The following is a 17,614-nucleotide window of genomic DNA, read 5'->3' on the forward strand; positions in this document are numbered from 1 at the left end:
CTGACAAATGAACAGAGAAAAAATTTACTTTACTTAAATTTACCTATAAAAGTGTTTTTTAAATGATGAGGATGACAGTTGTGCCAAATGATTTTATCAATTTTTAGCCAAATGTATCTGAAAATTCACCCGTATAATCCATTTCAAATGGCAAGCTATTAATATGATCACAAATCATTATAAAAAGCTGAATGTAAATAGTTTCATATACACTCTCAAGACTTTTTTTTTTAAGTGTAAAGGTGGCAGTATTTATTGACAGAATTCAAAAATTGCTATTCGGCTTCCATTATGAATATCAAGTAAATGGTTTTCAGTTTACTTCTCAGGAAACATGTTCTCTGTAGTAATCACATATACATTATAGAAATGGTCTATAGTGATACGATTTTTTTTAATAGAGGACTTCCTTATTAGTAGCATGCAATGAAGGATGGTTTATTTAATCATTGAACTTAATTCATTTTACAGATGCAGAATTTCATCCAGCCACATATATTCAGACAGAATACTTTCCAACCATAAATCTGAACACCTCTAGCTGTCCTGGGATTTGAGCCCACAACCAACTTGAATCCTTAACTGCTGAAATGTCACTTTTCTCACCAAACTTTTCTCATCTTCTTTTTCAGAATAAATCTCACTACTGGATATTGGTCATTTCACAGACTGGGACTAAAACACAAACTGTTTTACCTTCCTGTTCTTAATGTTCATTTCCAATCACAAAGCTAAATAGATTGATACGGTGATAGCTGGGTGTTATTATTAGCAGAGGATGAAGATGTAGATGAAGAGAAAAATGCATTCTGTACAGCCATAAAGAAAACAGTGAGAGTACACACAGCGCTCTGATTCTTCACCAAATATTTTTCCATCAGTGTTATATGAAGGGGTAAACAAACCTATGCCTGTAAATTCTTAGAGATGTCTTGTGTTGTTACTTAACTGGGTATATACACCAAAAGGTCAGCTTTGGTCATCATTGTTATAAATGGCATAGGCTATGAGGAGGGTTCAACTTATCTTAGCTCTCTTTCTGTCCCTGGTGATATACCGTTTCTTTCGGACACTTGCTCTCGCTCATTGTAAAATGAAAAGGTTTACAGTGAATACCTGTTGAACAGGACCATGAACATGAACTTAACTACTTTAAAAGCAAGCATATCATCTCTTTACTGGCAAAATATGTTACCTAATATATAATTATAATCATAAACTGTAATAATTACAACTAATTAATCTATGTACTTTATTCAGTGGGATGACATAAACCACAATTAAGCATCTTCAGTTACTCATAATCGAGGAGAAAATATAACTTTCTACATTATAATCATCTTCCAAAAACCCTAAGAGATTTGTCCAAAACATTGCTGACATATGTCATTACTCATCCCTGCATTCTGTTCTCACTTGTACAGAGATTAAAACACTAGTGAAATAAGAATAGTAGAACACCCAGCTAGTTAAAAGGAGTGAACTGGCTGTACAAATGAGATTCATTTGACACCCAGAGAGTTTAAACCAAAAACCTGCTTTACCAGTTGATGTACAGCTGTGTCTCATTGTGCTAATGAGTATCTTATGGTTTTCAGATTCATCTGCACACAATTTCAAAGATATTAAAGAGCTCCTACATCAGAATTACTACATTAAAAAATGAAGTGACTTCATGAGTGCAAGCTTAGTAGGTCAAGTGGATGAAATCTTTGGGACCTAACAGAACACCTTCTGCATCATTAGCTTAGAGACATATGGACAAAGGGGAACACTACATTGACATGGTACTGATGAAAAGTAAGACTTCATCTGGTTGGTTGGTCAGAGCTGATTCAGTAGAGGTGCAGAACCACCTAAATCTCCATCAACTTGGCCTGCATCTTCTCTGCCAGACAGATGCTGTGCTCTTCTCCTCCATTACAGCATTAAAGGATCTCTAGATCAACGTGACGTACTTCCGGATTACGTTGCTGTTTTTGTAAAAATAAATAGATAAATAAACAACAACAAGAAGAAGACAGAGAACAGTGTCAATTTCAATGTACAATATGACCTTATACAGGAACCCTATACTGACCCTATACTCCAGTAACCTTTCTTATTAGATTTTTAGCCAAAGGTACAACAGAAATGAGAATATGTATAATATTAACATATAAAAACTAGTCAATAAGAAAAAGGTATAACCAGTATGTACTGGGTGTCATCAAAAGTGATAGCATAAGTGTTCTGTGCCCAAACTGTAGCTCCACTCTACATCAGTTTCTGGGACAAACTATAAAGAAACAAATTCAAATTTATGTTCAACAGAACATATAAATATTTATTCATTCACAGATCTGTGTGTAATATTATGCTTCATTCTTTAATATTGTGGGAAAAAATGGCACTTTTGTTTTGCCCCTAGAAGCAAAATTGCAAAGTGGTCTCAGCTTGCTCAGGCCATGTCTGTGTATAGTACTAAATCTATGCTGACAGTACAGGGTCAGCTTCCATACATGAGAGGACGCATTGTCTGTTAATATAATGTCTGTAAATAGAAAGATATGGTGATCCAAAACAAGCCACTCATGCTATGACGAGGGTAAAAAAAATGCTTCGTGTGGCCTGTGTTTATATTCTTTTAGCACAAATGTAGAAATATAAGAAGAAATCAAGATTAAAATTAATTGAAAATGTTCAAAATGTGTGTTTCAATAAGGCTGTTGTACCTTGAGCTCTTTCTCCAGACGATCCACCTCTGCTCCCAGGGTATCAATTATGTTCTCTCCATGCTTCAACATAAAAGCCTCCAACTCTTCAGGAGTCTTCACCTGCTGAATATCCTATAACCAGAAAAAACACAGCTAAATTTTTGTTATGAAAGATATATACTAGTATAACGAACATCCACTAGTCCACATTGTGTTTTGTTCTGTACTTACGTTAAGGATCTGATCAATGTCCTGCTTTTCCAAATAGGACCGTGTGACCACCCGTCCATCAAAGTCCACCTCAGCCTTGAAGCGCACTTTACTCAGTCCCATATCAGTGGCCTTCACGTCATGAATCGCTCTAAGGACACAAGACAAACACTACTGCATTTGCCTTCATTCTCCATAGATTTAGCACTGCTTTGTGGGTTTGTGTAAGATTTTAAAAGATTTACCTCACAGCAGGGTCGTTCTCCAGAAACTCTGTGAGCTTCTGCACATGCTCAGCCTGGATGGAACGACCCAACAGAGCCTGGGTATTGGTGTATATAAGAAAGGCTGAGACGGTACCCAGCAAAGTACCCACACCCAGAGAACCCAGACTGTCATAATAAGGGTTACCTAAAAGACAGGAAAAGCATATCAGTACCTAGCAGCAAGCTCGTGTATAGTCCTAGCAAGAGATTGTTAAGTGTAGAAAATTTAAGTTATCATCACCCAATCAGCATCGTAACCCTGACAGTAGTGCTGTACTGTATTTCAGTTATATTAATACACTCATTGTAATACATTATGGTTTCTATAAGAAAAACTGCAAAGGTGACGACTAAAAAATGCATACAAAAAAATTTCTCTGAGGAGACGTTTATCTAACATTTATGAAAGGAGTCTCAAGTGTACGCAGTCAGAAATAAGGCTGTTCCTTTAAATCCTTTATTCATTATTTTCCAACAACATACCTTGCCAATTATTGTAGTTTTTTAAAATGCTGAACAAAAAGTCATATTCATCCCATGATCACTTATCACAACAGCCATAAACAACTGTCCCCTCATTAGTCTCTTGAAAAATAGCAAAAAGTATATGGTACTTGATAGGATTATGGGTGGCGTCACCTGTGAGTGAGGTTAATCCCATGCAGCCTGCAGCCATCACCACACCCAGAACAGCTGCGGCATCCTCCAGCAAAACCACATTGGTACTGGGATCTCGACTCTGCATTACTGAAATGCACACATACAATATTGCCTTCATGTATTGATCTAACACAGGAAGTAAAAGCCTTTAAGAGCAAACAACTGTATGGGCTGACTTCAATTGTAAAACATAATACAAATTTAAAAGTAATATCTAAAACTGTTTAAATGTGTATCATACCATATTCATAGAAAGACAGTCCTTGCTTTTGAGCACTCTTCTTGATTTCATTAATGGCCACCAATAGCGTTGCTGTATGAATTTAACAAGGACCAGTTAACAACTTTATTTTTTATCTTTTATGTTGTAACAAAACACAACTGCAAAAGCATGATATTTAAAAAAGGTGAAGCATTACCTCCTTCTGATACTAGCGATCCAGCTAATATACAATATGCCTGCAACACAAATGCAAATATTAAATGGCAATAATTTAAATAAACAGATAAAATGTTATAATACTAACTGCACTAAATCTAAATAAACAGTCACTAACCCAGAGCAGCGATTCTATTGGGTGAGGGTGCATAAGTCCAATAATTCCATGGTACCAGGACAGGCCAGCACCCATCATGAAAATGCCCACACCACTGATGAGGGAGGCAATGTAGCGCATGTTGGAAAAGCCGTACCTTTGAAACGAATAGAAACACATTTAAATAATGATCACCCACAAAAAGGAGTAAATAAAGTGACTTGTTTGTACTTACGGATGGCCAGGGTCAGGGTTACGGACAGACTGGCTTATTCCCAGTGCAAGAAGAGCCTGTAAAGGGAGAAAACATACAAAATGTAAACCATGACACAATAAAACACACTAGCAAATGTTGGTGAATAAGGGCAATTTCTCCCAAATGTAAGCAAAGCATCAATAAGAAAAATGAAGCAAAATGTGGCCACTAAATAAGCACCTTCTTTTTTACTGACAAAAGACAACATTAATTTTTTTATCCCCTTTTCTACTGGCTCACAAGACAAAGGCACGTTAAGTTTAAAAAGTAAAACGGACATCAAGCGTGTCCCACTTGTCCGGTGTCCTTTCTCCTTCAGCTTTTTCTTCACTCAAATTTTTCAGGTGACCCCTTTATTGCTATGGCTAAACTACCATATAGATGTTTGCACTTCTGTATATTTAATGGAACTTTGTCTAGCACAGCAATTGAAAAACAAAAAAGAGGGAGAATGTATAACCTGATTACAGGTATCTGCCAGGGAATGGATGGCTTCTGAGAACATACTGGCTGATCCAGTATAAACCCACGCCAGAAGTTTGAAAAAGAAATTCAGTCCATTTCTGAGAAGCAAAAACAAAATGAAAAACATCTCAAACACTAAAATACATATTCCTTTAAAATTCCTGCATCAGCAAAAATTTGGCTGTCACTTGTCAGTCATATCTCTTTGGAAACTACTTTGGAATTCAAGTTTTATTTTATTCTTACACAAACTAGGCTATTAATAGAGAAATTCTGACTGTTGGAGCTGGAACCGATGCATTTCACAAGAACCTCGTGAGCCTCTCATCTGAACGCACATGTTTTAACTCAATTTCTTTAATCTAATATCATAATAAAATAATCTAATCATATAGCTACTTCTGTCCTACTGCATCTGCTTGCCGAACTCAAAAAGCTCTGTATAAGGAAACGAGTGACCTCTGTAGCACACAAATTAACTTTCAGTATTGACTGCACATGATACTTGAGCTCATTTACAAACTTACATGCATATAGCTACCATCACCACCTTTCCTGGCCCCTGGAGGAAAGTATTCCTTATGCCTGATCGAGGCTGTGGAAAGAGGTTTTATTGTTGAAACAAACAATCTATTAAATTATGAATGAACTTAACAATGAGGTACAGAAATGTGATAACAGCTACAGATGTGGCCCCATGACATGGTTCAATATGCGGGTCATGCATGTCTATTAAATGATATTTTAAAGACAGTGGACAATTGCTAGCTAAGTAACAGTCCTTTCACCTTTTCTCCCCAGGAATGAACAAGAGAGGATTAATTAAAAGTTCAGTGCACATAACTATGATAGCACATAACTATGCTGTGCACACTACTTATTGCTAAATTATTTGTCATGGTTGCAGCAATATCCTGCTTTTATTACAGATAATGTTTTCTGAAATGGATGCTACACTGGAACATGCCTTCCAGATATAAGTACTCACTTTTGTGTTTCCCCAAAAATCTTTGTACTCCTTTAACAGCTGCTGATTGCGGAATATATCTAAGGATACGGTGAGAAAGAAAACAATGAATCTTAGGATAAAATGTTACACAAAAGACTGACAACATTTCGGATAATAATAAATAGTGGAAGAAAAAAAAAAAAAGAACTGTAGTGAGCACATACTCTCTTGATACTGTTGCTCCACCTCTTTCCTGAGATTTCTCTCCCGGACAAGGGCCTCATTACTGCCCCAAACATCCAGAGCCCTATTAGCCACAGAACAACCAGCATCAAAAAAATGCTACAGAATGTACAGACTAAAACATAAATGTTATGAAATGGCAGTGAATAAAGTACATACTTGGCCTCCACGTCTGAACGTAAAAAGACAGTGAATGCCTCTGTGTCATCGTGAGGACTCCTTCGACGAATCTTCCTCAGTTGCTCCAGGTCACTGAAAACAGGATTTAATTATTACCATCTTGTCAAGTTAAGCAAGGGAAAGGTGAAGAAGGACTTTCACAAAACTATTGTCTGATGTCAGTACCATGAAATGATCATATTCACCTGGGTCTGAGGCAGAACTCATTCATAGCCCTCACAGCAGTGATGAAATTGTTCTGAGTGTATTTGGTACCGTATTCCCGCTTCTTCAGCACGGCCCGAACTGTAAACATCAGGAGGAAAATCACACAGCAAGTCACAATGACTGTCTTAGCAATCACACAGCAAGTCTTAACAATGACTGCGTTACCTTTTACTTGAATGCTTTCTGCTTTTGATAGACTCAGAGGTTTGGATCCTTAAAAAAAATTAAATAAGCGATGAAAATCTAGATCTTTTGTAGCAAGCATGTCAGAAACGTAAAGTAAGAAATATAACAATTACCAGGCAGCTCTTTGGAGGGCTGAGCAGTGAGCACTTCATCTGTGGGTTTTGTCCCGTTTTGTCCCGATTCTGTTGGAGGGCCACCTTTACTGCTGCTGTCTGTAGAAAAGTACTGAACCTGTGCCCAGGCTATAGAGGCTCCCCTGGGGTCAGGTAAGCTAAACCACAGACTGTGGCCTTTACATCTGTTTTGCCAGCCTGCACATAAAGAGCAATAAATGCATCACATTTTAAACATCAGGCAGACAAATGTTGTTTCTGCTAATGGTTCTGCTGTTAACATTCAGTAGGTTGTTCATAGATACACACATATTTATATATAATGTACATAGTTTGGGTGCTACTGAACACCAATGGTTTACCATAAGAGGTCCATGATACTCGGGGAGGGAAATGAGACAGGTGAGCTCGCTGGTGCAGATAAACCCTGCACAAAGTCTGCCATGGCCGATGTGCCAGGCAGGGGAACATCCTCGCTGAGGCGAGTCTGAAAGAACACCACTGGAACCTGCTGGAAATTAACAAAGCACGATGAAGACAGAGCAAATTCTTGCATCAAGAATAGCAGATGCAAGGTACTGTACAAAATGTGCAATTACTACACACACTTAAAAATGTGCAATGCATTACAGGCAAGTGAGGCAACACAGTGGCATAGAGCGTAGAACAATCATACCTTCTCATTCAAAAAAGGCTTGTGACAAATCCAAAACCTTTATAAAGCACATAGTGACACCAAATTACAACCGCTCACTACATGCTAACTATTTACTGGCTTGCTCATTATTATACACCAAAGCCTTTGTGTTACACAAGATAAATGCATTTAAATGCATTAATTCAAAAACAAAACAAACAAACAAGCGTTCAAACAAATGATACTAAATCCTGCATATCCTTGTTCATTGACAATATTACAGCTAACTTACTGTAATGTTAAATACTAACAGATTTAAACAGGCTGAACATTCATTCATTCATTAAACCAATGTTATTTGTAGCTGTATAAACAAATTGTTTGTAAACAAATATAAAACATCTGATAGAGATTCTCAAGAGATATCACAGGTTAATGCTAACTGAACTTAAAATAATAAGCACTACATTCTGCAACACCTGGACTGCCCAGGGACTTCAGTTCGGCTTTTAATACAATAATTCTGGAAATTCTCCACTCCAAACTCTAAGGCTCACTATACCCCCTTCCATCTGTCAGTGGATCACCAGCTTCCTGACAGGCAGGAAACAACAGGTGAGACTGGGAGGTGTCACCCTCAGCATTCGACAATCAGCACGGGCGCTCCTCAGGGATGTGTCCTCTCCCCACTTCTATTCTCCCTCTACACTAATGACTGCACTTCAAGTAAGGAAACTGTAAAACCCCATGAAATTTGCTCTATATCTATACTACGCTCATCGGTCTCATCCAAGATGGCAATGAATCTGCATACCGGCAGGAGGTGAAGCGGTTGGTGCTATGGTGCAGTCAGAACAGCCTAGAGCTAAAACACCCTCAAAACTGTGGAGACGATATTGGACTTCAGGAAAGACCCCTCAACACTACTCCCCCTCACAATATCCAGCAGCCCGGTGTCATCTGTGGAGTCCTTCAAGTTTCTGGGCACTACCATTTCCCAAGACCTGAAATGGGAGAGCAACATAAACTCCATCATCAAAAAGGCCCAGCAGAGGATGTACTTTCTAACACCAATTAAGGGAGTACTGTATGGTCTGGCACAGGAGCTGTTGATGTTGTTCTACACTGCAGTCATTGAATCTGTCCTGTGCACATCCATCACCATCTGGTTTGGACCAGCAACAGAACAGAAACGAAACAGACTGCAATGCACAGTTAAAACGGCAAAAACAAAACAAAACAAAACAAAAAACAATTGGTGCCCCCCTGCCCACTTCCCAGGACTTGTATTACACAAGAACCAGAAACAGGGCAGGAAAAGTCACCACTGACCCTTCGCACCCTGGACACAACCTCTTTCATCTTCTCCCTTCTAGCAGGTGCTACAGAGCTTTGCTTACTAAAACTGCCATACACAGGAACAGTTTCTTTCCCCAGGCACCAGATAATCACCCTGATTAACAACTCACCATAATTATATTCCCTGCTTCATATCTATAAGTACTGCATTATCAGAACTGTCAGTCATCACATCATCTGTATATATTACACACACTACTGCTGCTATATTGTACAAAAAGCATAATATTGCACAATATTGTTATTTGCACTTCCCACACTTTATGTAAATAACTGATCAGTCAAATATTCTATATTTATATTTAATACGCTTAATACACATAATGTCTATTGTATCACATCTGCATTATCTTGTGTAGTCTGTATTATCTTGTATAGTATAGTGTTATTTACTGTACTGCATGTCTGTACGTTTGAGAGTCACAAACAGCTGGAACCGAATTTCTTGTGTGTGTGTGAACACACTTTGCCAATAAACCTGATTCTGATTCGGATTCCGATAAAGAAAAAATAGATAAATAATAAATAATTTATGGTTTGTGATTCGCAAAAACCAGTATAGCAGCTCAATGAACTAGAAAAGTGACAATAAATGAAATAACCCGTATATTTAGCTCGTGTGTTAGCTTGTTTACTAGTGATGCTAGTCATGGTGAACTAACTTTGACCGGTAACGTTAGCTGGCTAGCCGGCTAACTGAAACAACACACACTCACACAGCTACTCATTAAAGTTACACACAAGTGTCATATTTTCACAGCTGGTACCTTTGTGCAGCAATTTGTCTTCCACATAGCTTACTCCATGGTCTGTATTTCGGAATCAGCTCTCTCACATTTCGCCCATTGTGAATCGGCTAAATCCATGAAAACAGTCAAGGTGCTAGTGATGTAAGCGCGTTCTCGCGAGACAACGCATAATTAAAGTCGGTGGGCGTGGTTAGACTTGGCTGTATCCAATCACAACACAATGCACTACACAGAGTGCACTACACACCGTTAAAGCTTGTGTGTTTTATACTCTACGTAGTGCACTAATATAGGGAGTAGGAAACCATTGGGGATTTGACCTCTGTATAAAAATGATGTGTAATAAATGAACTCTAACGGTAAACAAACCTTTCCCTGAATCGTAGTTAGGGAAAAAAATGACATACTTACCATAAAGAGAAGGTGAAAGTTTAAAACAATAATCACCTACTATTATAATACATCACTTAACTTTGTATGTCAATGAAAAATTTAAATAAAATTATTCTCCCTACCACTACATTATTATTATTATGATTATGATTATTATTATTATTATTATTATTATTATTATTAACATCCTGGTAATTTACTGATACCATACATACTAATGACTTCAATGACATCGATAATATTAAATATATAACTATTTAAATATTATAGTTCCATATTAATCAAGATCACTTTTATTAGATAATTCATATTACAAATATGGTCACATATATGTAATAAATATACAACAATAATAATAATAATAATAATAATAATAATAATAATAATAATAAATATTATTATTATTATTATTATATACAATCTGCACAGTTTATGTAGAACATATAATATCACCAAAATGTTGAACGTCATAAATCCTAAATCCTAGATTATAAAATGAAAGAAAAAATGTCTCTAGAGAGGCTACAGTAGGAACATACAGTAAGTGCAAATATTTTGGCACCACCATGCGGTAAAAACATGGAAAACATGTAGTAACTGATTCAGTCATTCATCTCCCAAGTAATTACTTTATCCCTTTTAAAGACTGTACTAAAATATTTCAGTAGTAGTGAATATTGAATACCATAGTAAACAATTAATTATATTAGTCAGTTCTGTTAGAACACTGTGAATATGTACATTATCATCTACAATTCAACAAAGAGTAAACAAATTAAACATTTTATTAAAATAAAATGTAACTGGTAGTGTTTCTGTATCTCCTTGCTTTAATCCCACTCTGTCAGATTTTCAAGTTCTTGAAGCCATTCTCTCTCAACCTAAACATGAAAAAGAAAAATATCAGATCAGCTCATGTTAAACATTGTCATGGCATAATATAATGCTTATGAAATATTAGCATGTCAGTGAAAAAAGGTAATTAATATAAACCGTGCTAGCTTTTTAACCTCTTGGTTTTTTATTTCAGTCTCATACAGGGGGGAGGATGAAGATCCTGCTAAACCCATTTCTTTATCCAGTCCCTCAGAGAGTGGTGCACAGAACCGGGGCACCGCCGGATTCTCCCACAAACTGCTGGAAGAGTCTTCTGAATCCCCTGCAGTGGTCTCTGAACACTGTCGCTTAGAGATTAACGGAGACATCTCAGTATCTCTGTGAGCCCTCTTGGCAGGCAGTTCTGGAATGTGACATTAAAAATAATAAGCATTGGAGAACTTCTTAAAGGTTTCCAATGGTCCAAAATCAAACCTGCTATAAATAATGTAAGAACTTCAGTTGAAACTATTTTGAGTACAGAAAGGTGTGAAAATTGCTACTGCTGCAGTTTCGCCACATTTGTATGTATATCCTAACTGAAAGCATTATTTCTTCATAACATATACATTTTCATATCCAGAATTATTGATGCCTTTCCTAAAAATGAGGACAAACTCAAAGTCCATCTCTACTATTATTATTAATAATTATTACTATTTGTTAGTAGTAGTAGTGATGATACTTCTTTGGATGGCTCAGGCTCTGTATAAGCGAGAGACAGTGCAGCTCACCTTCTGCACAGGTTCCAGGGCTACTCTGTTCTGAAACAGCTTCCTCTTCAGTCTGGGAAAAAAACTATTAGAAAGTGTCTGTGCACAGCCTGTTGACTGGTAGACTCAACCTCTTATTATTAATATTATTATTATTACAAGCTCAATAATAGTCACACATAACAAGTAAGTTGTAAAAGTTTAATAGTAAATAAAAAAACCTTTTCAGCTGTGCACTTGGGACGGGACGTAAAACGGCCATTTATGACTCTCTGAAGAGTTTGATGCAAGCTAATGGACAAATCATGAGTGTTCTCCACCTAAAACAGACATGATTCATGAACCATTCTAGGATTTTGACTCGGTGAGTAAAGCTAACAAAGATACAAAACACAGCTGACCAAACACAATCTAACGGGATTCATTGAGATTCATGTGAAGTACCTTCATGCTATTTAGACAGGCAGAGCGAAACCCTACGCTGCTACTGCTGCTCACAATACCGTTCACAGAGCTCAGGATCACCGACATGGCCGTTTGAAATGTCTCCCTGGCCTGCACCACCACATACAAACCAATAACCAAACCAAAACAAAAATAACAGCAAACAAACACACAAAGGCAAGGCAAAAATAGCTGGTTAGCAGTTAAGTGCAATTAAAGAAACATAAAGTGCAGGGCTGGAAAGGGTTTTTAATTGGCATAATTAACTAATTAAGCTTTAATAATACAAATGGCAGTTTAACATCTTGCCTTTTGCCTTTTAAGGAATTCCTTGAGAGTGTTTTCCAGTAGAGATTGCAGTGCTGACTTCACTTTCTCTCCATTGCACCAGAGTACCTTGTCCAAGTGTGTCTCTAAAGTCTCTTCATTTGCTGAATGCGATTCAAAAGGCAAATAACAAGCAGGTCAAAATGATAACCACTGAATCAAAATAGTCCCAACAGCCTGTTTTTAATTATGTATTAAGGTGTGAACACTTTATTATTCTTAAATATTAACACCGAAATATTAACACCAAAAAAACTGCTTTTAATCTTGCCATGTGATGTAGTATATTGTCCTAGTTTCTTCATTTCAGTAATTTGTCTACATTTTGCTATTTTACTTTCAGTCTAGAAATGATTGCTGCTCCAAGCTGAACAGGAACTTTTCATCTCTACCCAGGTAGAAAAACAACCTATATTATGAGGTGTACTTTGAGCAGTGAGGTTGCCAGGGGAAGTAAAACCCTCATCCTTGTGTTCAGTGCTAATGCAAAATTGCTTTGCAGGATACTGAGAGAGCTTTAAAAATGACTGCACCTTTTACTGTTTAGCTATGAAATACATCATCAATAAATTTAATTATTATAGTCTATTATTATTATAAGTCCAGGATAAAGTCTGTTTATCTGTTTGGAAATTGTTCTCAAATTGTCTTGCCCACAGTTTATTTTCCCCAAAACACATAATGTAGGTCAGCCGAGCGAACCCCAGGGGTTCTTATGTTTTGGTTTAGTTACAGTGATGGAAACTATAATAAAATATTATTATACTTATTACTGAGTTCTTAAAGTTATCAATCAGTTTGGTTTATCACTTGATTTAAATGAGTTTAATCCAAACTGCTGTCTATAAATAATGTCAAACGTGAACTAACTGAGTTTGTTAATAGAAAGTTTAGGTAAAAAAGATCAGAAAGAACTCTTGAGTGCCAAAAAAAGACACTAAACATTTATTATATAGAAATATTAAAATATTTTGTGTTTTTGGAGTTTGTGGAACTTATTTCACATTTAAACCGATTTTAGTTTAAGAAACTAATCAAGGTAAAGAAATAATAATTCATATCCATTGTAGCCTGTGATTCAATTGACATGCAGTGTGCCATTAAGCAATAGTGGATTAAAGGTTCTTACTGATCATGTCAGATAGCTGGGAGTTAAAGGGGTCATTGTGCTGGAGGAAAATAAAAACAGAGACTATTTGCTCCACAGGACGACTCTGTTCCAGCTTCACATCCTGACTAACAGCCCTGCTGTATTTTGGCTTAGGCTCTTCGCTCTGATTGTTGTCTATGGAGAATTCCACCTCAGCACACAGGCAGCCTAGATACACAAAAAAGGGGTTTGGTTTTATTGATGTCTTTTTCATATGCAAAATTTATATTATCAGCTGTAAGCACTATGTACCATGAGCAGGGTGTGTCTGAGTGGAGCGGACGTGAGGAAGGCCCAGCGTTCCCCAGGGCAGAGATTCTGCCAGGTTCTGGAGGAAGCTCAGCTGTGTCTCACTCTCTCCTCGCATTAGTGGAACGCCACTGGGACTATACACTAAGAAGTATGTTTGATGTTAAGGGAAGAAACTGCTCATAAATCAATGCAAACAAGGTCATGTGCTTATTAAGAAAGCATGCACACTCTACTTTTGTTTCTGAAGTAATAGAGATGCATTTATATGCTCCTATATGCTTAATGTGACTATCAATTAAACATAGAGCAGAATATAGATTTACAAACAATATGTTGTTTATAGGATATATCACAATATTCCACAAATGTTAATAATTTATTTATTTATTTGTTTATTTGTTCCCTTCAGCTGCTCCCTCTTCAGGGCCGCCACAGCGGAACATGTGGTACGCATTTTAGATTTGGCACGTTTTAAGCCAGATGCCCTCCCTGAGGCAACCACCATATTTTTATCAGGGCTCGAGACAGCCATGAGAGTCAAAATTTTAGTGGCTGGGTTAGCACCCTGCTCGGGAATCGAACCCCGAGCAGCGCCAACGAGAGCACGAGATCCTGCCACTGTACCACCTGGGGGCATAGATTTGAATAAATTATAATCTATTATAATTGCAATATCATCTTCTGTAAGTCAGTATCATCTTCTGTTAGCTGTTTATCTTTCACTTTTAAACACAGCCTTTTAAATCAAACAAGATAAAACATACATGGAAAAAGGTACAAGTAAAGGAATTTGTGTTAAAAGGGTAAAAGTAAAGCATCAAAAATGACTGCAGCAAGCATCCTCTCTGTAATGTAAAAGATATGCATATGCGTGAGATGTGAGATGGCCAGTTGGGGTACTGCTTCATGCAGGGCCCGAGCACAGCCATGGTAGAGATACTCAGCTCCCCACACAGCCCGGCCTCCACAGCTTCAGGTGAGAGTAAGAGAGGAATTGTCTCTCCTGAAACTGGGTGCATCCGGCTACACGATGGGAGAGACCTCACAGAGAACGGAGTCCTTTAACATAAAATGAACCATCAGAAATGTACCTTTGTATTAGACAGGGTACAATTAACCTAATTTACACCAGACACAAAAATCTGAATTAAAGATAGAAATCCCAAGCTATATTGTTCATAAGAAAGAAAAGACTAACTGTCCAAATGCAGTGCTGTCCATGGCAATGGCACGACCCAACATGGAGTATTTACTTTTCACACTACAAGAAAAAACAGGATCATTTCCAAACATTCTCATGCATGTTGCACATTTACTTGTATCGGCACAAACATTAACACACTGACACAATAACAGGTATTGCTTTTGATTTCCATTTGATTTTACCTGAATACTTGCTGGTGTGTTTGTTGTTTGTTCCTCACTTTGAAGATAACGGTGATCTGCATCAAAGATCAGTGTAAACTTAATCCCAGATTAAAGTATTTATCACAACCTTTTATTTGCCACATAAAAGTGAGTCACTTAATAAAGAAATCTAAAATATAATTAGAATAAATTATTATATAATAATAGAACAGAGAATATATCTAAAAATGCTTCAGAAATGTCTATTTATGCCTATATATTTTAGATTGCTAGAAAGACACATTAAATCTTGCACACTATCTAAAAAAGGCTTAAGTTTTATTTTTAAGGCTACAGACCTTGTGATGAAATATCAAAAATATTAAATGAATTTATATATAATATATATATGTATATTTTCAAGACTTTAATAACTGTGTTGTTACTTCCAGTAAACAAAATTTCTTTCATTTATTTTGCCTTCCCTTTCAAACGCCTTACATTTCTTTAATTATTCTAATTCCTTATGAACAATGAATATTTCTTCACATATCACACACCCTGCAAATATATATCACATCTTACAGTGTGAAAATCTACTGTTATTTTTTACCTCATCACCCAGTCCACGGTTAGAACTTGAGTCTGGTTAAGTAGATAATAAAAGTAATACCTGAGCATGAACCAGACTGAATCTATGAAGGAATCTTTCAACCTCCAATTCTTGGCAGTCCTGATCTACCTATCACAGATGAAGTGAAGCTCTTAAAGGATAGATTTACTTTGAATAATGCTGGTATAAACTGCCTCTAATGATTTTTTTAAGGGACCAACAAATCAGACACACCTGGAATGAATATGGAAAGCGTAAAGGCCCAAAGATATCTGAAAACTTGCAGAGCTCTTCAGGATAAGGACATTGACAAAGAGAGACAAAGGAGGAAATTCTGTCAGTAGCCTCTAAAAAAGAAAAACAGAAAGGAAAAAACAAACAAACACACAAGTTATATTCCTGCACCTATTTGCTAAATTTTTCACAGGATACAAGTTCATTTGTTAGGTATATAAACCCAGACTAGACTAAAGCCCTTCTGAAACTATTGTACACTGAACGATAAGGTGAAGACCGTGACACATTTGTGTAGCTACTAAACTGACTGACAAATTAATCAAACTGCCAGTGAATGTACTGTAGCTATCTGTACCTGTATAGTGGATGTAATTTCAGTCATCATGGTTATTCATAAACAATTCCTTAACACCTGCCTTTCTTAATGTGTTTCTTGGACACTTTAGAACACCAGGGACCAGCAGCTGCAACTGCAAGTGGACAAGATTTCAAGAGTTGGGCTTTACACACTACTTAAACACATACACTCCTCTCACTACACACTACTGTATACACACTAAACACACACACTACTGTACACACACATACACTCCACTCACTACACACTACTGTACACACACACACACTACACACACACTACAGTACACACCGGTGTATGTTGGCGGTGTGATCTGTGTGGACACCAGGACCAGTAACCCGCCTTTACCGACAGCGGGTGACTTCCCCCGGTTACTGCGGATCAGAGCCATCAGCAACCGAATCACCTGAAACACAAATAAACTCCATATAAACTTAACAATTTGTAGGAAAATAAACAAACAAATAAATAAATAAATCACCACAATTACCTCAGAGGCTTCCAGCTAACGTTAGCTAACAAAATTAGCTTTGCCTATCTTGCTAAAGTTAACCCAAAACAACATTTCTCCCTCATCACGCTAATTATACTTGAAGCTTCATTAAAATAACTGTTTATTAATAAGTTACAGCGCGGTGTCTTTTATTTTTCTGAGTATTTATTTATCTAACAATACCTGTTGCAGTTTAGGAGACATGTCTCTCTTTAAATCAGTCAGACTCCTGAGACGAGGAGGTTCCAGCTGTAGAACATTAAATATTCGGTCGAGTGTTAAAATGATTTAAATCGACTTAGGAGTCGAATATTTTATTTAAAAATGTTAACTTTAATATGTAATTCTGTTTATTTACCAACAGGCGCGAATTTGGATATAAGTCACGTAACGCTGAAGAGTTATTTGTCTGTAGTAGTAATAGTTAGTAGTAGTAGTTCACTGACAGAACACCAGAGGGCGGTGTTGCACGGCTTTGTTGATGTTCCAATGTGTTTCTGTTTACACACGTGTCTGCACATGTGTTTGCCCTCTGAATCCTTCACCATTTCCCCACCTATTTCTTATGCCTCGGTTACCTTCCCTATATATACCTGCAGTCTTCTGCTTCTTATGTGCAGAGTCCTTGTCTTGTGTCTGCTGGTATTTTGGTGCTTGTGGTCTGGTTTGTTATTGTTATTTTGTAGTTCAGTTTTCTAG

At 37.0% G+C, this 17,614-nt stretch overlaps 1 protein-coding gene across 1 annotated transcript; it reads right to left on the reverse strand.

Moving 5' to 3' along the window:
- Nucleotides 1–375: 375 nt before the first annotated feature.
- On the reverse strand, nucleotides 376–17,396 carry slc30a9 (solute carrier family 30 member 9). The gene is made up of 34 exons (XM_027135373.2): nucleotides 17,274–17,396; nucleotides 17,099–17,164; nucleotides 16,714–16,828; nucleotides 16,481–16,534; nucleotides 16,062–16,174; nucleotides 15,888–15,956; nucleotides 15,254–15,309; nucleotides 15,066–15,128; nucleotides 14,731–14,926; nucleotides 13,868–14,015; nucleotides 13,595–13,783; nucleotides 12,448–12,569; nucleotides 12,139–12,249; nucleotides 11,916–12,014; nucleotides 11,716–11,779; nucleotides 11,099–11,345; nucleotides 7,330–7,475; nucleotides 6,968–7,165; nucleotides 6,834–6,881; nucleotides 6,647–6,746; nucleotides 6,441–6,533; nucleotides 6,263–6,345; nucleotides 6,078–6,136; nucleotides 5,617–5,684; nucleotides 5,085–5,187; nucleotides 4,604–4,659; nucleotides 4,390–4,525; nucleotides 4,252–4,291; nucleotides 4,074–4,145; nucleotides 3,812–3,919; nucleotides 3,152–3,317; nucleotides 2,928–3,057; nucleotides 2,715–2,828; nucleotides 376–1,973 (listed from the first exon to the last, which is right to left on the reverse strand). Exons 2-34 carry the CDS (start codon nucleotides 17,117–17,119, stop codon nucleotides 1,929–1,931), a joined length of 3,432 nt encoding a protein of 1,143 aa, XP_026991174.2. The 5' UTR covers nucleotides 17,120–17,164; nucleotides 17,274–17,396; the 3' UTR covers nucleotides 376–1,928.
- Nucleotides 17,397–17,614: the final 218 nt, after the last annotated feature.

Source organism: Tachysurus fulvidraco, chromosome 17 (genome assembly GCF_022655615.1).
Source record: "Tachysurus fulvidraco isolate hzauxx_2018 chromosome 17, HZAU_PFXX_2.0, whole genome shotgun sequence".
Lineage (NCBI taxonomy): Eukaryota > Metazoa > Chordata > Actinopteri > Siluriformes > Bagridae > Tachysurus > Tachysurus fulvidraco.

What these genes read in the sequence shown, in the direction of transcription:
- slc30a9 (XM_027135373.2), bottom strand. Translation starts at nt 17,119, where the DNA reads ATGTCTCCTAAACTGCAACAG. An exon ending in CCAGCTATCTGACATGATCA is followed by an intron (nt 12,570 to 13,594) that starts GTAAGAACCTTT and finishes AATCGCATTCAG; the next exon opens with CAAATGAAGAGACTTTAGAG. An exon ending in ATCGCTAGTATCAGAAGGAG is followed by an intron (nt 4,146 to 4,251) that starts GTAATGCTTCAC and finishes AAATTCATACAG; the next exon opens with CAACGCTATTGGTGGCCATT.